The sequence below is a fragment of the Dioscorea cayenensis genome, chromosome 20 (genome assembly GCF_009730915.1).
Source record: "Dioscorea cayenensis subsp. rotundata cultivar TDr96_F1 chromosome 20, TDr96_F1_v2_PseudoChromosome.rev07_lg8_w22 25.fasta, whole genome shotgun sequence".
Taxonomy (NCBI): Eukaryota; Viridiplantae; Streptophyta; class Magnoliopsida; order Dioscoreales; family Dioscoreaceae; genus Dioscorea; species Dioscorea cayenensis.
Window position 1 is genome coordinate 30,773,232 of NC_052490.1, and position 20,707 is coordinate 30,793,938.

Below are 20,707 nucleotides of genomic sequence, written 5' to 3' on the forward strand. Positions count from 1 at the left end.
GTTAGGGTTGTTGATATATAAACTCAGTTTAGAAACCATGTCAGTTGATCCCTTGGCCAGGGGACGTGTGATTGGGGATGTACTGGACCCTTTCACTAAGTCTGTCTCACTTAGGGTTTTATATAACAACAGGTTAGTTGTTAATGGAACTGAAATTAGGCCCTCTGCCATTGTCAGCAAACCCAGAGTTGATGTTGGGGGAGATGATTTTCGCGTATTCTACACTCTTGTAAGCTCATGCTCATCTCATCTTGATTTCTTTAAGTATACACACACACACACATGTACACACAGATATATATATATATATATATATAGTGAGAGGCATGTATATATGTATAATATATATATACACATATATATGCAGGTTGGAGTGAAATTTATACTGTCACTTAATTTATATGTTGCAAGGTGATGGTAGACCCTGATGCTCCAAGCCCAAGTAATCCATCACTGAGAGAGTACCTGTATTGGTGAGTTCTTCATTTAATTTTATTCCATGCTGCTCATTAATTATCTTAACTTGGTTTTGTAAACTATGTGATAGATGGGCGTATAACATAATATATATATATCAGTTCAGAAATGAGAGGTTTTAATTGTTGGTTTTACAGGCTGGTCACAGATATCCCTGGCGCAACCAGTGCCAATTTCGGTGAGTTATATATATATATTTTTCTTGGAATTTACTCTCTTATTTACAATACATTCTAAATCACCTCAGGGAGTATGTATGCATATATATCTTTGGGTTGATTTTATTTTTCTTTTGTATTTTTTCTTTTCCATCCATCTTGTTGAAATTTTGCATATTTTTATAATTTATTTTCTATTTTTTTACAATTTGGACAAGTCACCCACACACACACAAACACCTCAAATCCTTAATTATACTTTAGAAAGGAGTCAAGAGGTAAACCTTTGACCTTCCTTATAGAAATTCATTATACTACCACTCATCTATTACCCTGGTGATTACATATTTTTTATATTAAATTCTTTTGTTTTTATAGTATTTGTATAACTCGAAGAATTATTATAAATATCTCATTGATTTTAATTATTTTCTTTCAATATATATATATATATATATATCGTATAAATGTTATCTTGAGCAAAATGTTAGAGAAAATAAGAGAACAAGAACTAACATACTTCAATTCTTTTTGCTATCTCTTGAAGGGGGAAGAGTAGCGAAAAAAAAATCTAAAAACCTGTATGACTTCTTGTATACAGTCGTATACGAAGCTTAAATGCCCAATTAAATGAGAAGAGACTGAGAGAAAAATAAATAATAATAATAATAATCCAAAACCTATAAAACCTCTCACATATATATATAGTTACATATATATATATATATATATATATGAAGCTTTAATGCCCAAAATGAGAAAAGAGATTGGGAGAACAAAAATTCCAAAAACATATTGGTTTTCTCACATGATAGTTGTATATATGTAGGACATCCCCCACCTTTTATTATTATTATTATTATTATTATTATTATTATTTAACGAATACAATAAATGCTATATATCAAGGCATGCAGTGCGGAACTTAAACTTTGGATTTTTTAAATGTCCCACACCATCTCAATAAATCCATTACTATTAGGCTATAACTCTTCAGCTAGAACTTCCCACATATCGTCATATATGAAACTTAAATACCCAAAATTAGAAGAAACCATAGCCATGAATAATATTAAATTATAAAGTCACCATATCCAAAGCTAGCTTAAGTGCCCAAAATGAGAAGAGACCATGGTTATGAACATAAGATCTAGAATCAATTTGATATCATTGTTATGAAGTTTTTAAACCATATATCTCTATTGAAATTAGATTTGAGAACAACTTCAATTTTGATTATTTCCATCTTTTGGTATAATTAAATCTACTTATTTGCAATTAACAACCAATTAATATCATGTTTATATATATATATATATATATATATATATATATATATATATATATATATATATATATATATAATTCATTGGATTCAGTAAACTAAAAATTGATAAATTAATTATAATATTTTTCTCCCTGTACTCTTTTGTTATACTGTCTTTGGGTTTTTAATAATGTGATTTATTAACTTTATAATAATAATAATAATATTTTAAATAATTTTTTTCCACTAGATCAGATTTCATATTCATATAATACAATTCATTTTGATGATACCTCAGTAGTAAAATGGTTAAGCATCATACATCAATGTTGTCTAGATGATGAAATAGTAACGCATCATACGGCTTTGACAATTTCGTATCTCATTCCTTTATTTTATATATAAAATAAATATAGTTTTTAATTACACAAATATTTTGAAATATCGGTGTTGGATGAAATTTGGCATGATGTTCTTTATGATATCCAGAAATCTTCTTAAGTGAAGATTAAAAATTTCAAGTAAAAACGAAAGACTAAAATAAAAAATAAATAAATACAGGAAGATATACATATATATAGTACAAGAAAAGCATGATGCATTTGCTCAGACTCATTGAAACGACAACTTTAGCATCTACAGTGCATTGAAGTCATTTTCAAGTCACCTACCAAACTAACATCCATTAAATATTTTCCCAATTCAATATAGACTGGACCCGGTTCAATTCCAATTCGGTCTGAACCAACAATACCGGTTTTGTTAATCTTATAACCAAAACCAAATTAAACCGTAACATGCATTCTTATTCCAATTGGGTTTCAAAGCAATTTCAGTTCCAACTAATTTTTTGTTTTTATTGACAAATAGGGCTTGTATAGGGAGATCATACGTGGACTTAGAGTTCGATTTCGGATCTTCTCCATTTTCGGATACCAGCTTGATCTCGGTCTATCTCTCCATATTTGAATATCCTACTTCAAAAAACCCACACCAATAAGGAAAAAAACTTAATAGTCAACTCCAACTAATTTAATTCTAATTAATTAAAATATAAATATATATTATATAAATTTTATTTAAAAAATAAAAAAGGAACGGATTCTGTGGTCCGTGATCCCATTCTGGTTTCTATCACGGACCAATTCTAGTTTCTATCATTTCTGGTCCTTATCTGTATTTTATTGTATTTTATTCTCTTTTTTAATGCAATTGGTTTATCCAATAAATTCTGATTTCCATCCGGTTGGATTCAAATAGTAATAGATTCAGCATTCAGCTGTTTGAACCGAACTACAACTCTATATATATTGTGCATTAGAAACAAACCAAAACCATGTGGGACTACTAATTATTTTAATATATTACACATTGTTATATTATTCCACAATCCCCTTGAAACTGATCATAATAAACAGGGAGGGAGCTGCTATGCTATGAAAGCCCAAGGCCAACCTCAGGCATACACAGGATGGTTTTTGTACTGTTCAGGCAGCTGGGAAGGGACACTGTGGATAGCCCACCCATGAGACAAAACTTCAACACAAGAGAATTCGCCATGCAGTACAACCTTAGCTCCCCTGTTGCTGCTGTCTACTTCAACTGTCAAAGGGATTCTGGCACTGGTGGCAGGAGGTTCACTCCTGCATGATACTTTTAATTATATATGTCACCTTAAATAAAAGCCCATATATTTGTATTTCAAAATATATGTGCGAGCACCTTAATTATGACAAATAGAAATAATAATAATGATAAAAATAAATACTACTGCTACTATAATTATTTATAAACAAAAAGGCTGATGAATTTTCAAGGAAATGGAGTACTCATGCATTTCATGTCCATCTCCAAAACATCCAGAGCAAAACCCTTGCCATGCTGTTTCCAATAATCTGCATTTGGATTCAGCCATTCTGGTTCCTCAATCTCCAACCTTGATTCTTTTAGCTCTTCACTAGAGTACATCTTGTACTTATCATCACGGCTCTTCAACAAATCCGGTCGTACTTGGCCGGCGTTGATTCCCTGTGGGGACATCATTAGCGCTGGTGTGCCAAGTGGAACCCGGTCTCCTCTGTCCACTTGCCAGGTGCACCAGAACTTCCCATATGTTTTGGCTAACCACTTAAGCTCTGGTTTGACAATCATCTCTGCCACTCTTGGGTGTACCCATAGCCCGGACTTGATCTCGTAGGCGTGAGAGTGCCATAGCTTCTGCTCTTCAGGTGGCAAGGTCTCAAAGATATTTTCAGCCACTATGTACTCCACCCCTGCAGTGCATACACATACATACATACATACATACATATATTTGAAACAAAAGAACTAGTGTTAATATATATATATATATATATATATACCGATGAGACGAGCAAGGGGATCGTCGGAGTCGTAGATGGGGCACTGGAGAAAGTCCTGGTTAAGACGAGAGATGTAGAGGTGGGTTTCAATCTGGCGAGTGTGGTCATGAGCGTAGAGTGCAAAGCTGCAAGCATGTTGCTGCACCTGCTTCACTGGTTTCATAGATTGAAGCATCTTGGCACCCTTGTCCAGAAGCTTTGAACCCATCGTTGTTAGTTGTCCTGGAGGAGTTGGTCCTTCTCCTTCTCCTCCTCCTCCTAATGGTGTTGACCCTGGTTCTTTGTCACTTGATGCCATGAAATCTTGATGCTGGTGTTTGCTGTGCTCTGGATATATACTTATATGCTTATATAGAGTGGAACTAAGAGATGGGATTGAGGACACGTTGACTGGGTGCAATCAACGTGTCCTGTTTACGTGGAGGGATGCATGCAGAGCAGACCAGGATAATTAATTAGTGGCAAGGTGGCAAGCTCTTGCACGTTTAATTTATTAGAGATATATATTTATATAAATAACAGTTTTAAAACACATCACAAATTTCTCTACATAATATATATTCATTTAAAAACCGGTTGAGTTTCCTGCTTGTATTTGTACCTGGAGGCCCAGAACAAATAATTAAAGAAGTTGAAAAAGCAAAGAAAAGCCAACAACCAGTAGAACAAGTTCAAGTGGTTTCTGTTAAGATTGTTCCCTGCCAGCCATCCTCCACTTCTTGTGAACTTCTTAGTAACCGCATTCACTAACTCCACAAGTATAGTGTTCAAGAAATACCCAAGAGCCAAGGAGCACCACAAGAATGAACTAGCAATGGACTTCAGTTGCTTGGGAGCCTCAGAGTAGAAGAACTCAAGCAACCCAACATAAGTAAACATGTCAGCAATCCCAAATATAAAGAACTGGAATCCAAGCCAGAAGCAACTAATAGGCAATGGTTGTTGTATAGGGACAGCGTCAAGCATTGCATGGCTCTTGGCTACGTTCTTGCGTTTCACTTCCACCAGAGCGCCAACCACCATGGAAATGAATGCAAGGACGAGGCCTACACCGATGCGCTGGAGATGAGTGATGCCGGTGGGGTGGCCGGTGAACTTTCTGATGAACGGGACGATCAACTGGTCGTACACAGGGACAATGATCACTAAAAAGGCAACTGGAATGATAGGCAAAGAAGCAGCAGGGATCTTGAATGAGCTGCCAATGTGAGTGTCCATTGTTGCTCCTTGCTGCACTGAAAAGGTTTGGAGTTGGGCAAGACATGTGCTCATTAAGATGGAGCTTGCAAAGATGGGAAGCATGGCAAGGATGGTCTTTGCATGCTCCACTTGAGTCACTCTGCATAGTTTCCATGGACTAGGACTTTGCTCTGTTCTTATTGCTGCTTTGTCTAAACACCTATACATATCTCTGTGTGGTTGAAACTCAACTTCACTATGAGTTGCAGACTCTTTATCTTGTTCATCAATCTCATATAGATCTTTAGGGTTCTCTGGAAGCTGAAGATTTCTGTTTCTAATGGATGCCACATAAACCTGAATTATTTCAGTGATGGGATTATTTTTCTGAATGACATGGAAACGGTAGACAGGGTACCCTGCAACAAAGATGATGGTCCCTAAAAAGATGCTAATACATGCAATGGCAAAACCCCAGTCCCAACCCACATTATCTTGGATCCACACAGCGAATGTCAGGCTAAATGAACCTCCAATGCAAATACTTAATAATAACCAGTTGAAAAAGCTTGACATATGTGATGCCTCTTGGGGATCATTCTCATCAAACTGGTCAGCACCGTGAGGTGGCAAGCCTGCCTTTAGCCCTGCCATTCCGGCGGCCACTAGGTACATGGAAGTGTAAAGGAATGCAGCATTGCCCCCTTTCACTTCCTCACATTTTTGGAGATATATATTGCATGGCTCTGGCTTGAGAGAAGGGAAGTGAGCTTGCACTGTTAGCAACACTAGCCCCTGCATTCAATTATGATATATATATATTTCACTAACTAATTAATCAATTCTTAGTTATATTAAGTTGATTAATTATTTAATTACCATGAAATAGAACCAGCAAGAGATGATTGAGATCATGCTCCTCCCTATAAAACCATCAGCAAAAAAAGCACCAATGACTGCAAGCATGTAACCTGTGCCCATGAAGCTGGTGACTGCACTGGAGGCAGTGGCTATGTCCCAGTGCATTACTGTTGTGAAGTATGTCACGAAGTTCACTGACAGTCCTAGGACTGCAAAGTTATCAAACACCACCAACCCTGACAAAGATTTCAAGAGGGTTTTAGATTATAAATCCATTCAACTCACACGTTATGTTGATTTTTTTATTACTGATCAAATAGTTTTTTTTTTTATATATAAAAGTGGATAAATCATGATTTTATTAGAAAACATCAAATAGAATTTTCGTTCGCAACAGAAAAACTAAATCATTAATTTCATACAATTAATCATGTTCTAATAATTAGTTACCGAGAATAAGAAAAGTAGAGCGAGTTCCCCCATGAACTCTCTTCTTTGCAGGTCTTCCCTTCCAGTCCACCTTCCCCTCCACTACTTCCACTCCTTTTTCCTGCAAGTGAAAATGTAGGAATTAGTTTCATTGGGTGCTAAACTCAAAGGATTAGAAGGAAACTCATTGCATGTAATTAAACACATCACCATCAGTTCTCTCTGATGAACAGGTGAGTTATGAGGCAATGGATGATGAGCTTCTGAGTTTAAATATATAGACATGCTTGTTGTGAACTGAAAGCTCAGAAGATAGTGACAAGATGAGAGGAGCCAACCGCTACAGGATCTTCTTTTGAGAAGATTCTTGTATGCTTTAAGACAGAGTATTCAAAGGAGGTTTTGGCTTTTTTCGCTAGTTGACATTAATTAGATCGATAAACAGCGATGCATAGTTAGACATTTTTTATAATTAATGTAGGAAAAAAGGTGATGGTGTACAAGGCTAAAGATTTGCAGTATATGACAAGAAGATAGTCACTATATACAGTTACATTTGGAAAAATAAAAACACTTCGTTTTATGAAGTATACATGGAGTGATGGAACAGTAATATGCCAAATGGGAAGGTTGCATCACATGAATCAATCCCATCAATTAAGATAGTACAAAGGCTAAATGCTGAACACTTGCATCTGAGGCTGCAAAAGTGATTTGCTTTCTTTGATGTATTTTGCACTAAATCATGGTTTGCTATCACTAACTGCACTTGCTTTCAGGGATCATTACAGGTAGAAGATGCTTTTAGATTGTTAGGGACTCTGACTTCTAAGCAAATGGAAAAGTAACATGCATGAACAAAAGCTAGTGTATCCCTACAAAAGGATGTTTTTAATAAAACATAAGGAGTTTTTGTCCTTAAACTTTTTTTTTTTTTTTATTTAGAATTTTCATTTTATTGGAAGTTGAGAAAAAGACATTAGGAACATGATTGATATCATCCAATGATCAAACATCATCATCCAAGAGCCATGGAGCACCAGAAGAAACAGGGCATTCAATACTACAAAGTAAGTGTCTAATGAGTTGTTGTGATTTCAGCTTTGTTGTAACTATTTATTTGGATTGATAAGAGATTATGAACAGTAAATTGCAAATAAATAAATGACCATATTTCAAGCTCTTAATGGCACAGAATGTCAGAAGGAATTCTATAATTACAAAAAGATGGAGAATTACTAGAAAACTCACTCTCAGTCCATATTAACTTAGAAGCATACATGTAAATCATTCTCACAAGGATAACTATCAGAAAACACAAGGAATAATATGAAATGTATGAAGGACACCAAATTGCTGTTTTTATTTACCCTTGTTTGTGGCTCTCATTAGCATGCATCTGTTCACTTGTTTTTACCTATATGTAAGATGCTTTCCATCTAGTCATTGCTTTAACCCCCTGCAGTCACACTATCATGTACTATGCTCTATGTTAGTAGAATAGGATGTGGTTTATTCACTTCATTGAAAAAAAAAAAAAAAAATAGAGAAATCTATCAAATTATTGTTTTCTATTTATTTCTGAGCCAAAAAATTACAATTTCATGAATTGGGTAGTTCCAATTCTCAGAAGATCCATTTTAGAAGTTCTCTTTACTCATTTGCAAAGCTCTGCTCTTTATGCAATCCTTGCATCTTTTCTTTGATACTTGGAAAAGAGTGAGATCATAGACTAGTTCTAGTGTTCTAAGCCTCTAAATGTTAGATAACTAGGTGATCTATTCCTTTCAAAATCTTTCAAGCAGGAACAGTTTTATGGCAAGTCTGATGAATGAAATCATCTATGCATTTGCTCATTAATTTTTTTTGAAACAATTGGGGAACAATCCAAGAGTTTAGGCTGATCACTTTTTGTTGCTTGGCTCCTTTTTGTGATTTTTGAACTGTCAGTTTTCAACTCTATAATTGAGACTGTCTTTTCTTGGTCTATGGTAGAAAATTTGTGCTGTAAATGAGATCCATATCTCCATAGGCAGGGTTTTGGCTATTCCACATGAAAATGAGAAAGAAGTTAAACTGATTTACAAGTCACAGGTGAAACTTGAATTGTAAATTTTATCTGCAACTCCTGTTTGCCTTTAAAATCTTGAGGTACATGACTACTTTTTTGAAAGTCTTACTGTTATTTTATGGCTGTGCAACATCATATTGATCTTTACATCCTCTAATTTTTCTTAGAAAGCCTCTGTATTCAATATATTTTGCTTTGTGCTTTCTGAAGATGACTGCAAGAATTCTGATTAATGATTAAAAAAAAGGAAGCAGGATCTTTGATGCTTGATGCTTCACTTTCAGATATTTACATGTCAAAAAGGGTCCACCCAACACATCTTTGGTCAAATCACCATGTCATTAATGGCCACAAATCATATTTTCCTATCCTCATTCATCTTGAATATTACTGTTATGATTACAGGATTAGATACTTGTTCTTTATTTATACTTTATAACTGCTCTGTAATGACCCTCCATTCCATTTGGATCCTGTCTCCTTTGGGTCCTACATGGTTTCAAACATGAGGTCCCTCAACCCATGCATCTTGTCTATCAAATCAAACATCCCATCCCATGTCCAAAACCATCCAACTCTTTATGGCCTCCATGAAAACACAGCCACAATGTAGAACAAAAAGAAAAGAGACCTCCCTTCACTTACCTTGCCTTCCACCCTTAACCTTTCCTCAAGACTCCAAAAATATGTCACTTTCTCCTCTCTTCCTGCTACTACAACTACTCATCTTCTTCTCACTGTCTTACACTACCATTTCCATCCTCTCCATGACCATGGACCCTTTTGAGAAGGAGACCCTCTTCAAAGTCATGGAGACTTTGTCCTCTGATAAGAACTGGAAGACCTCCCACCCAGAACCATGCAATCCTGGCTCTTCATGGCCTGGAATTGAGTGCAAGCCTGCAGGGAAAGACAACCACCTCCATGTCACAAGACTTAACTTTGGGAATTCCCCAAACCCAACCTGCAAGAAAGATGCCACCTTTCCTCCTGAAATCCTCACCTTGCCTTTCCTAGAATCCCTCTTCATCTTCAACTGCTTCAAAACAACCAAAACCACACTATCAATATTCCCCTCCAAACCTCAGCACCTATCTCTGCAGCAGCTGAGCCTCAAGTCAAACGCAGCTCTGGTTGGTGTCATTCCTCCTCTCATCTCCTCCTTAACTTCACTCCAAGTCCTCACATTGTCTCAAAACCATCTCTTTGGCAAGATACCACAAGGCATCTCTAGCCTGACATCTCTCATTCACTTAGACCTCAGCTATAACTCTTTAACAGGCTCCATTCCCTTCCAGTTAGGCATGCTGAAGAGTCTCACAGGCCTTGATCTAAGCTACAACTCCCTCTCAGGACCCATCCCAGCACCACTAGGCCATCTTGTTCTTCTCCAAAAACTGGACTTGAGCTCCAATTCACTCACAGGACGCATTCCTGACACCTTTGAGAACCTCAAAGTCTTGTCATTCTTAGCTCTCAGCAACAACAAGCTCAGTGGCAAGTTCCCAAAAGGTTTGCCAAATCTAAAGAACCTCCAATACTTCATAATGGATGACAATCCTATGTTTATCTCCCTTCCATTCCAACTAGGAAGGCTTGCTAAGCTCCAAGAGCTACGTCTTGCCAACTCTGGCTACTCAGGCCCAATTCCCTGGAGCTTTCAATGGCTGACAAACCTCACCACCTTGTCACTGGAAAACAACAAACTTTCAGGACTTATACCTTCCGGTCTTGCTCAACTTAACCGGATATACCACCTCAATCTGAGCAGGAACTCATTGGGTGGTGTAGTGCCCTTCAATGATAACTTCTTGAGAAGATTGGGTAGGAATTTGGACCTCAGTGGTAACTCAGGACTGTGTCTTCCTAGTTCTGAAGTCACTCAGAGTGACACACTTGGAGTTAGCATCTGTGGTACTAATAAAACAGTTTCAACAGTGCTGCAACCATTGAGGAAATCATCAGATGCAGATTTACTTCATAGTTCTCAAGTACTCACTCTTTTCTTTACTAATCTTTGTTTCTGGTCTCTGTATCAATTACTGCTCTGATTTACTATTTCTTTTTGGCAATTACTTGTTTCTGAATTAGTCTATATTTTGTCTGGGGATATGATCCATAGGCATATATATATGTTCTTGGAGTCTTTTATGTGATTCTTTTGGTCTGATATATATATATATATATATATTGCATTATCTATTTATGTATAAATAATAGATCATACTTGGTAACTATATATGAGATAGTCTAGTAGCTCTACTGTTCTCTGAAGTGAATGAGGAGTTCTTCATCAATGCCTTTGGTTTTCAGGGGCTTCCACTTCTAGTTCATCTGCAGCTTGGTTGTTAGTTTTCTGGCTCATCCCCACTGAATCTATTTTGATGTGGTGCAGTAATAGGGACCAAATGGTAATTTCATTTAAATAATAAATATAAAAGAAAAATAAATAATGGTAAATAATGAAAGGTGATAATTCCACGCTCAACTTTCTCATGATGCACTCCAGTCCAGTCTACAGAGATGTCACGCGCTCCAATAGGTGACACACAGTACTACTGCAACGCACCTGAGAGCGTACAATTATTAAAGTTAAACGTGTCCGCGTGCCGTGCGTTATTGCCTACATTGCGTCTCTTATTACTTTACGAATAGTACTTAACACAGTAAAAAAATAAATAAATAAATAACTCATTTCGTCCCAACCCCCAACACTAATCATATGCTAATCACGATAATCATTTATGAGAATGAAGGAAATAAAAAATAACATAACTATAATTTAAAAAAAAAATTCAAATGGAACCATCAAAGTGATAATTTTTTTTTATAAATCTGGATAAATTATGTGAGCGCAAACACGAGAAGCCGAACTCTATAACGCATATGTCATCCACGTGCTAGAGTTAAGAATTGAGCATGTTTTTTAGACCGTACGAGCATATTATATAAAGAACCAATATCAATAGAACAAATTATTATTTGGCATCAAAATGTCAATTTCCATGCTCCTCAAATAAAATGAACAACAACACTTCAAGAATCAAAATCATATATTGGTACGTATTTGGTAGTTTGAACTAAAGAACTATAAAGAAGGGTGTCTTTCATGCAACTACAAGTCACTGAGTTTTAAGAAGAATTCAGTTCCGGTGTGCTTTTCCGGCAACAGATTAGTCCACAACAAGTTGTCCCCCAGTGCACCACCACATCACATTCAGGAGCATTATGAGAGCATAAATGCCTGCAGTTCAGACATCAGAAATAGTAACACCAAAAGCAACACATGATCATATGAAGAGAGAGCCTAATCTGACAACCACCCATTATGACACTTTGAGAAAGACATTACTTTATATATATATATATATATATATAAGAGTAATAGAGAGATAGAAATGCCTTTGAATGTGCAGTGTGAGCAATATTCAGCACTGGGGAAACAATGTAGGTCCATTTGCCTCAGATTGCACGTGGGAGCTCACAGTACATGTTCCTACCACCAGTACTCCTGCAGCCTTCTTTTTCAATGCCCTCACTCACCGTGAAGAACAAGTAAGCCTATATACAAAATGTTCTGATAATTTGAAATAATCTCAACTGATATATTTTTTTTTTAATTTGAAGGGTAGGGTTTACTGTCAGAAATCTCACGTGAAATCTTTCATGAATGTGAGATGCATTCATGCTTTTGAAATGAGAGTTGTGAAGCATCACTTTCTTGAGTTCTTTTTATGTAAATAGATTCAGTAAACATGTAAACCATTGCTTGAGAAATATAGAGCAATAAGGCTGCAAGGAAGGACACATACACACAGATTTAATACTGCCAGTCAACAAGAAGAAAGTAATTGGCATTGAACAACAGCTTTTGTAAGACATCATCCCATGCTGTACAAATTTATTCCCCAACTGAAGGATCATCTGTTCTTTTGCAGCAGTAATAAATCATATTCAATCTATATTGATTCATGAAACTCCCTGTTTCATGCTCATGAACTTGAACATTTACCAAAACAACAATAATGTGTTACTTTTTTTTTAATCCAGTGTTAAAAGGTATACATGGTTCATAAACAAAAGATACATAAGGACTGGAACAAGTCCAATTCCAAAGATACAACAATGAATGAAATCCAAAGACCACTTCTCCTAAGGAACTAAAAACAGCTAAGCTAATTTACAACCAAAAAACAACCAATACCTGTGCAAAGAATGTTTCATAGATAGGTTTATGTGGTTTTAATAGTTCAATATTGAATACTTTGCACGAATGACGATCTTTCCCTTCTCGACTCCCAGCTTTGCGCCTGTAACCAGCCAGTGTCCAGGAATATCTTCTGGTCCTCGAGACATCTCTGTTGAGTCAACAATCTTCAATAGCTTTCCAATGTGAGTAGAGCTATCATTTGAAGATGATGCTGCTTCATCTGATCTTAGTGGTTGATTGGCACAGGATGGGCTGTGATCCCACACTGATCTCCGAATTGTACACCCTGGAATCTTGGAGAAAAGAAGTTTAAGGTGCAAAACACTCTTGGCGCCGAAATCCCAGACACCCAGCTGGGCACCTGTCACAATGTAAACACCAACAAGATCTCCAAAACTGACTTCAGTATGCTCAATGGGAGCTGTGCTCACATGCGCAAAATTCTTCCATTTGATTGGTTCGAACCACCGGCTGTCCTGTTCCTCTGGGCCTTGCCACTTTGGTGGTCCGATTGCAATGTGAGAGTCCCAGTGAGGCTTGAGTATCTTTGGCAGGGACCCGAGGTGCTTTAATTGGATAGCCAGTCGGTTTTGCTTGCTTCCTTCTAGACACAGCTTGAGGCCCGTTACTGGCCTGCGACCAACAGATATCTGCATCCATTTCCTACCTCGAGTTAGAAGATAGAACGTAATTCCAAAGCCAGATGAACTTGACCGACTTCCAGCTCTCCGGAGTTATACCCTGGACTGGACAGAGCCACTACAATAAACAACATGTATGTTGACTATATGCCAAATTGAAAATACACCTCACAGTCAGCAGATTGAGCTAATTAAGGCTAGTTATCTTGGAGCTCCCATGATTCTCTTGATTTTGGTATTCTAAACTTTGAAGCATGGATTTGGCATCTAATGTCAAAAAGAGAGGCTGGAATATTGTTCAATGTCAGAAAATCATAACTAGACATTTCAAAATGAATCTTGGGTAAGATCACAAGGTTATGCTACCTACCCATCATGGTCAAAAGGGCATTGATGTAGAATTTCTTAAATCAGATATGTGGGGTAACAATTATGAATGGTTGCCTGCCTACTCATATAATAGGAGATCATTACTAAGGGTCCGTTTGGATCACAGAATAAGAATGAGAAAGGGAATGGTAATGGTGAAAAGGCTAATGAACCCACAATAAAGTTAAAGAAACCTGAAGCTAGAATTCAATTGAATTGGTTAAATAAACAGTGCTGCTCAAGTAGCCCAATCATTCAGCAATAGTCCACCTAAACTGAAGAGAAATAAGAAATGCACAAAAACATTTAATTTGAGAAAACCATGATATTAAAGAAGTGGTTACCAGTGTCAAGTTAAATGCTAGTGACTAATTGTGTAGAGAGTAATCAAGATATATACTTGATTGAGATCAAATGTGAAATAGTTTAGCTCAGATCAAACTATGAGATTTGCAAACATTGAAAAAGAAGCTTGATATGCATACAAGCAATTGGTTTATACATGTGTGTGTGTGTATATATATATATATATCTATATATATATATATAGAGAGAGAGAGAGAGAGAGAGAGAGAGACTCAAGTTCAATTATTTGTATTTTGAAGCAAGATGGTAAGCAAATAAATCAAGTTACTGTAACTAACACTGTAGTTGGTGGCTGGGGTGCATAAAACAAGTTGAAGTGTTTACAAGTTTATCTATTTTATCTATTTGTGCTCAAGCACCTAGCCATATAACTCAAAATCAAAAGGCTTGGTTGCTTAAAGGATGCTAATTCTGATTGTATAGTGCACTAGCTAGTTTTCTGGACTCTATGAATATTTTCCTTTATAACTTTGGCCAGTGTACATTAGATAGTTCTCTATGAGCATTTAGGCAATAGGAAAACCAAGGCTCCACTGAATGATCGACCTAGGTATCACCTGTTATACACATTTCTTAAAGGTGCGTGAAGGCAATGCCAATTTCTTCAGAAGAAGCCACAACAGCAACTTAACTAAAAAAAAAACTGCTCAAAAGATGGAATGATTCAACCAATCGATGTTGATTACCTGCTCTGAGCTGATATATAGCTTGGGGCTCATCAAACTAAATTGAAGAGAAGGGCATACAGGTTCTTTCCTCTGGTGTCCAGCAATGTTGTCATGAATCGGAGCCCAAAGTTGCTGAATTTGGAATTCCAAAAAATACTGCAGCTCTTCTATGGGCGGCTTATCTGAAAAGTGATGAGTATTGATGATTACATAGGGAATAGGCTCACAAATGCAGATATAATAATGATAATATAGAATTTAGCACAAGCCCAAAACATAATGCATCTGATAAATAGAAGAACCATCTGTGCTTCAAAGCTAAAATTTTAAATAAACCAAATAGTGAATAAAGCCTTACACTCTAAATATAAATCAACTGCTCGAGCCAAATGCTTAATTCCTGGCATTCCCTCAAGAAGCGAAACAATGGGCAAAAATGTCATGTTGATAACATCAGGTGACGCGGATACAGTGCTTGCCCACTCCATATGATTTTCAACAAGATCATCACCACCTCTTCTTCTAAATATTACCATAACATCCTGCAGAAAAAAAAAAGTGAAAACACTGATGACTCAAATATTGAACAGAAAAAAAAAAATTCTACAAGATCCTCCTAAAGTGATAAGATAAATAAATGGGTTTAGCCAGAGAGAGGGTGCTGACTAAAACAAATAAGGAATGATCCTTTGTTATCAATAACAAAAATGTATTCTATTAGTGATAATGTGGAATGGATAAGACATAACAGCTACTTATAGTCATCGAAACATAGACATATTTCAATAGCAATGTTAGCTGTAACCTTGGGAGGAGGCATTACAATTCAAAGCATTGATCTTTAGCATAAACTAGAATAAGACTGTGTGTTAGGAAAAGGATACTGGAAACACTTGCCTCTTTCCCACTTAAATATGGAACAGAAAATGGCTGAGAGTTCATGTCACGCTGCGGAGATGCCCCCGCAGACTGTGCAGATGCAGTACTTCAGTTGGATGATTGATGGCATATAAACCAGATGTTGAGCAATGCACCAAAAAGAATACAAATACTTCTAAAGCACTGACCTTGGCTTTAGTTGCTATGGGAGAAGAAGTAAAATGGCTTTTTAAAGTCAAAAATCTTCGATCACCTATATCTTGCACATACTTCTCAATGTCTGCGGAAGATAAAGGCGATGAAATGTGCTGCTTAATATAAACTTCATCTCTACCACCAATTGTAACAGAGGTGATGATGTGGGTACCAAATTTCTCAATAAAGCTGAAAATAAGGATGGAAGCAAATGTTAGTTAATCATGCAAGATGAAAGAAGAAAAATGAAAACAAAGAGATCAACTCAAGCCGGAGGAAGGAAAAAACTAAATTAGTTTTATAATCTAAAATAATAACTAAGCTCCAGTGACCGTGGTCTGGAGACATTATAAAATGTTCACTAACCTTGCCAACGATTGTGGATCCCAACTCCGTGGTCCAGCACGTTTAACCTCCTCTCGCAAAGCTAGGTTAGGGTTATTCAATTCAACCTTAAAAAGAGGAATGAAATAACTATCCATTGCAAGAGCTTTTGTCATTGCAGCATCAGTCTTCCATGAACCGGTGAAGTTGAACATGGAGTTAAAACTTCCAAGGGGTTCTTTTTCAGACAATCCCGACTTTCTATTGAAATATTGAGCCATCTGAAGACACAAAGGAATCAAATTAACAACTAGTACAGCAAAATCCATGATGTACAACATGCATAATTGAAGTCAATAATGAAAGGACTCAATTCTGTAACATCCAGTGATATAGCATACCCACCAAAATACATAGCAAAAATGAGTTAGACTTGGAGTTAAACATTTGAATTCAAGCTTCGAATTCAAAATTCAAAATTGTTGAACACTTCTAAAATCACCTAATATACGCTGACTATCCCCATCAATCAATTTTGATTTTTGAAGAAACTTTCCACTTTCCATACGAACAGTAAATTAAACACATGCTCATGATCTCCAGTGCCAAGAAATTCAGAGCACAACAACTAAAAAATTAATCATTTACAAAATGTAAAAATAAATTCCATCCCTCCATCTTCTTCCCCAAAAGAAGAAGGCAAAAGAAAAAATATTTATCATCGCCATCACCAAGGCATCAAAAGAGCAAATCCAACTTGAAAAATCAACAGAAACCAAACAAAACAATGAACAGAGACCAAATCAGCCAACACAAACCAAAGAGACAGCTTTACAAACATACTTCATGAAAGCTACAAACTTGGGTAGTCTCCCGCCGTCCGCCCCTCCCTCTGGAGACATCAACATCAACAGGAACAGCTCTAAGGAAAGGGCCAGACTCCGAGAGACCAAAATCTCTAGCACAGCCTTCGTCAGGGCGGACAACAAGGGAGCCATGTGCCCCTTTGCAGTAGAGGAGGCGAGCATCGGAGGTGACATCGAAGCCACGGCCAAGCGTCTGGATGGCGCCGGAGAGCGTCGCGATTAGGGCATCCTCAGAGCCCATACGGCGATCCATGGCCGGCAGAGATAATCACGAAAATGCCACCACCTTCACCACTACTAACAAATAAATAAATAAATAAATAATAAAAATAAATAAATAATTAAAAAAAAAGGGAGTTTTTTGTTTGGGTTGAAGCCTTTGATGGTTTTTTAGGTGTGGAATATAGAGTTTGAAAAGAGGACAAGATGAAGAGAATGAGAAGTTTATAATAAGAAGTAGAAGAAGGAAAGGAATCCATTTGATTTCTTTGGGGGTTTTGTTTGTCACCGAGAAATAATAATAAAGAACGCGTTTTCTTTTGCATCCTTTGTTTTGTTGGGAGCGTTGACTGTTGACTGGTCAGAACTAGTTGGTGGTTTCACCAACTTTCCTTTTTGTGTGTGTGTATAAATGGCGCAACAATTTAAGGTGAAGCAGTTAACAAGTTTGTCTTGATTGCTATGCCAATTTGTTTATATGTGTGTCTTCTTTATTTGGGTGTTTGGATGCATGCATGAGTGTTGATTAATGATTAATTTCATGCATGAGTTCTCACTTGTGAGAAGATGGTGATGATTTGATGGATGAGATTGATTGCATTTGGTTGATGTGAGAGGCGGTTTTTTTTTTTTAAAATCATTGAGAGGGCACCAGGCTCATCTCAGTAGTTTTGAGGTCTTTCTTTTGTGATGAGGTCCAGGTTGTTTACTCGCTTGTGGCTCTAAAAATCACTGATGTATTTTTTATAAATAAGTAGTTGATGATGAACTCTTGGAAGAATTTCTTATATAAAACTATAAGTTTAGATGGACCAAGATTTACTTTCTTTATATTGGAGGGAAATTACACTCAATAGCTCTTCAAATCTTGGATAGCCGTTTCATTTAAGAGTTTGTTGTAGTCAAATTTTTAGAAATCTAGAAGTTTATTGTAGTCAAATCTATTATAACTATCTCTATATTTACTATGTATTTTATCACTTGTAATGATGTAAGCTATAAGTATTTGATAATGTAGCAAGAACAAAAAGAGCGTTCTTCTCATTTAGTCTCTGTGATTCAATTTTTGTTACTTTGGTTCACTAGCCACCAATCCAAGTGACAAGAGCCTGAAACCAACTAAAATACTTAGGAACTTATGTACCCTAAAGCGTTATTTTTAACTGATATTATATATAAATATTAACGAAATTTAAATAAATCACATCATGGGCATACATAATATCTTAACACATTAACTTATGTTAAAGTTCAAACTCACTTTCTCGACAAATACACAAATATCCTATGCGAAAAATTCAGTATAAATAGACTAAAATTTTTTTTTTTTTTTATGGATAGCATAATTTTTTTTTATCCATACTGCTTTTCAATCTTTTGTTTTGTTTGACTTGCAAGTTATCTTTTTTATTTAGATGTTTATGACCGTTTTTATTTGTTAACAAAGATGTAGTTTATTTTTTATTTTTTTCAAATGAAATCAAAAGTATTATAGCGTAACATGGGTTTATTTGATTGTTTTTAGGACCAAGGTGGTTGTTTTGTTTTTATTTTTATTTTGTTTAACACCATGATTGTGTTGGGTTTGGTCAAACCACATATAATCATAATTACAAGGAATTATCATGCATCCATGCCCAAACAGCGAGTGAATTCAAATGGTGTTTTTCGAAAGCGAGTTGTAGATAAGAATAATGGAAGTTGAGGTAGAAATTAGAATAATCAAAGGATAAAAATAAATTTATTATATTCATTATATATAGATATAAATGTCGGGGTTGGATCATTCTACTAATGAGAACCTAGGACAATATTAGTTACTATTCATGCATATTGTAGCAGTTACTATTTATGTATATGGTCACTATACAGATGTATTCCAATCCATACTTCTTCGCACTATTATTATTATTTTTTATGTGATATGCAGCTTCGTATGCGTGCGTGAGAGAGTATGCTTGCTTGTATGCTTCCGTAGACCTTTAAATAAAACGGTAAAAATACTTCGAACCCCTTCTGAGTGTCAAAATGGGATATAAACTAACAAGATAAGCAAACAAAATGATTTTAGCTCCAAAAACCTTTCAAATTGAGGGGAAAAATCAGGCATTTTTTACCGTACAAGAAGATGTTGAATTAGAAATAGTATTTTAGCAATGGAATTGTTCTGTTACTAATTAGTAATGGATTAGCAATGGATTAATCATCCATTTTATTTGTAAATTAAAAACGGATTACAATTCCGAAACAAATTTTAATTTCGTTTGTAAATTAAAAACGGAAAGAAGCTTTCATTGCTAAATTTATATTTTATTAAAAAAATATTCTTTATGATGATTTAGAAAAATAATAAATAACTTATATATATATATATGTATATAATATTAGTTTCAAAATTATATTATAGAGATATTTAGTTATCAGCTTTCGGGCTAGTTCCTAACTGTCTTGTGTTGAGGTTTGTTGACATCCTTTTCTTATTTATCTTATTTTATTTTTTGTTGAGTGGTCTGTGGCCGTTGTATCATATCTAGTGGTATATTGTACTATTGTGTTTTCTATTGTTCTCCTCTTATATTGTATTCTTTTTCTTTAATTGAAGTGATTTATCTATCTTTTTTTAAAAAAATATTTAGTTGTAAGATTTGGATTTAATGAATAATAAATCAATATTTTTAAAATTTGATTATACATTTTTCAAAAAAAAATTATTATTTGGAATTAATTTAAATAATTATAAATTTTTTTAGTTGTATTCATGAAATATTAAAAAAGGTTGGTCCGAAGAACATTAGCCTTGGAACTAATGCGTGTGCAGTCAAAATTAGGCTTCTTTTAAAAATTTCTCACAACAATTAATTGCTTTTAATTAACAATTAAGATAAGATTAATAAAATATAAATTGTTTAAAATAAATATAAATAAGTTACGTTAGAAGTATACACAAGTGAGTAGTTAATGCTTTAACACCTCCATATGTCCTCATTTTGTATGAACTGAAAATCAAATTCGCTTCTAAGACAAAAACATGAATATTTTATAAAAAGAACTAAATACTAATAGACTAAAATAATTTTAAGTTATTGGTTTATACGAAATATTTTAACAATAATTGGTCTAAGCATTTACACATTATTTTTTTAAATCAAATGGAAAGCAACGCAT

General features: G+C 35.4%; 5 protein-coding genes across 6 annotated transcripts; 2 read left to right on the top strand and 3 right to left on the bottom strand.

The window, feature by feature from the left end:
* Positions 1–3,694, top strand: LOC120251067 (protein HEADING DATE 3A-like). Its single transcript, XM_039259609.1, has 4 exons — positions 1–229; positions 412–473; positions 615–655; positions 3,321–3,694. The coding sequence occupies exons 1-4, from the start codon at positions 38–40 to the stop codon at positions 3,551–3,553; spliced, it is 528 nt and encodes a 175-aa protein (XP_039115543.1). The 5' UTR covers positions 1–37; the 3' UTR covers positions 3,554–3,694.
* On the bottom strand, positions 3,508–4,563 carry LOC120251066 (oil body-associated protein 2B-like). The gene is made up of 3 exons (XM_039259607.1): positions 4,266–4,563; positions 3,732–4,175; positions 3,508–3,545 (listed from the first exon to the last, which is right to left on the bottom strand). The coding sequence occupies exons 1-3, from the start codon at positions 4,561–4,563 to the stop codon at positions 3,508–3,510; spliced, it is 780 nt and encodes a 259-aa protein (XP_039115541.1).
* A 227-nt stretch (positions 4,564–4,790) lies between these two features.
* LOC120251065 (protein NRT1/ PTR FAMILY 4.5-like) lies at positions 4,791–6,966 on the bottom strand. Its single transcript, XM_039259606.1, has 4 exons — positions 6,945–6,966; positions 6,756–6,855; positions 6,324–6,541; positions 4,791–6,239 (listed from the first exon to the last, which is right to left on the bottom strand). The coding sequence occupies exons 1-4, from the start codon at positions 6,945–6,947 to the stop codon at positions 4,827–4,829; spliced, it is 1,734 nt and encodes a 577-aa protein (XP_039115540.1). The 5' UTR covers positions 6,948–6,966; the 3' UTR covers positions 4,791–4,826.
* A 2,402-nt stretch (positions 6,967–9,368) lies between these two features.
* Positions 9,369–10,961, top strand: LOC120251920 (receptor like protein 29). The gene has a single exon (XM_039260568.1). The coding sequence runs from the start codon at positions 9,387–9,389 to the stop codon at positions 10,854–10,856; it is 1,470 nt and encodes a 489-aa protein (XP_039116502.1). The 5' UTR covers positions 9,369–9,386; the 3' UTR covers positions 10,857–10,961.
* Positions 10,962–12,812: 1,851 nt separating this feature from the next.
* Positions 12,813–17,817, bottom strand: LOC120251917 (MACPF domain-containing protein CAD1). Of its 2 annotated transcripts, XM_039260565.1 has the most exons (7): positions 17,301–17,817; positions 16,500–16,738; positions 16,127–16,322; positions 15,957–16,028; positions 15,418–15,601; positions 15,078–15,241; positions 12,813–13,665 (listed from the first exon to the last, which is right to left on the bottom strand). In XM_039260565.1, the coding sequence occupies exons 1-7, from the start codon at positions 17,574–17,576 to the stop codon at positions 13,048–13,050; spliced, it is 1,749 nt and encodes a 582-aa protein (XP_039116499.1). In that variant the 5' UTR covers positions 17,577–17,817; the 3' UTR covers positions 12,813–13,047. The 2 variants fall into 2 exon arrangements, with proteins under 2 accessions (XP_039116499.1, XP_039116500.1); XM_039260566.1 differs by lacking the exon at positions 15,957–16,028.
* Positions 17,818–20,707: the final 2,890 nt, after the last annotated feature.

Coding starts and splice junctions, on each gene's coding strand:
- LOC120251067 (XM_039259609.1), top strand. CDS start 38: ATGTCAGTTGATCCCTTGGCCAGGGGACGTGTGATTGGGGATGTACTG. Junction 230..411: donor TTCGCGTATTCTACACTCTT/GTAAGCTCATGC, acceptor ATATGTTGCAAG/GTGATGGTAGACCCTGATGC. Junction 656..3,320: donor CGCAACCAGTGCCAATTTCG/GTGAGTTATATA, acceptor CATAATAAACAG/GGAGGGAGCTGCTATGCTAT.
- LOC120251066 (XM_039259607.1), bottom strand. CDS start 4,563: ATGGCATCAAGTGACAAAGAACCAGGGTCAACACCATTAGGAGGAGGA. Junction 4,176..4,265: donor TCCCCTTGCTCGTCTCATCG/GTATATATATAT, acceptor TATGCACTGCAG/GGGTGGAGTACATAGTGGCT. Junction 3,546..3,731: donor GATGGACATGAAATGCATGA/GTACTCCATTTC, acceptor AGTATCATGCAG/GAGTGAACCTCCTGCCACCA.
- LOC120251065 (XM_039259606.1), bottom strand. Junction 6,542..6,755: donor CTCTACTTTTCTTATTCTCG/GTAACTAATTAT, acceptor AATCTTTGTCAG/GGTTGGTGGTGTTTGATAAC. Junction 6,240..6,323: donor CTTGCTGGTTCTATTTCATG/GTAATTAAATAA, acceptor AATTGAATGCAG/GGGCTAGTGTTGCTAACAGT.
- LOC120251920 (XM_039260568.1), top strand. CDS start 9,387: ATGGCCTCCATGAAAACACAGCCACAATGTAGAACAAAAAGAAAAGAG.
- LOC120251917 (XM_039260565.1), bottom strand. CDS start 17,576: ATGGATCGCCGTATGGGCTCTGAGGATGCCCTAATCGCGACGCTCTCC. Junction 16,739..17,300: donor AAGTTTGTAGCTTTCATGAA/GTATGTTTGTAA, acceptor TTGTGTCTTCAG/ATGGCTCAATATTTCAATAG. Junction 15,242..15,417: donor AGTTGATTTATATTTAGAGT/GTAAGGCTTTAT, acceptor ATCACTTTTCAG/ATAAGCCGCCCATAGAAGAG.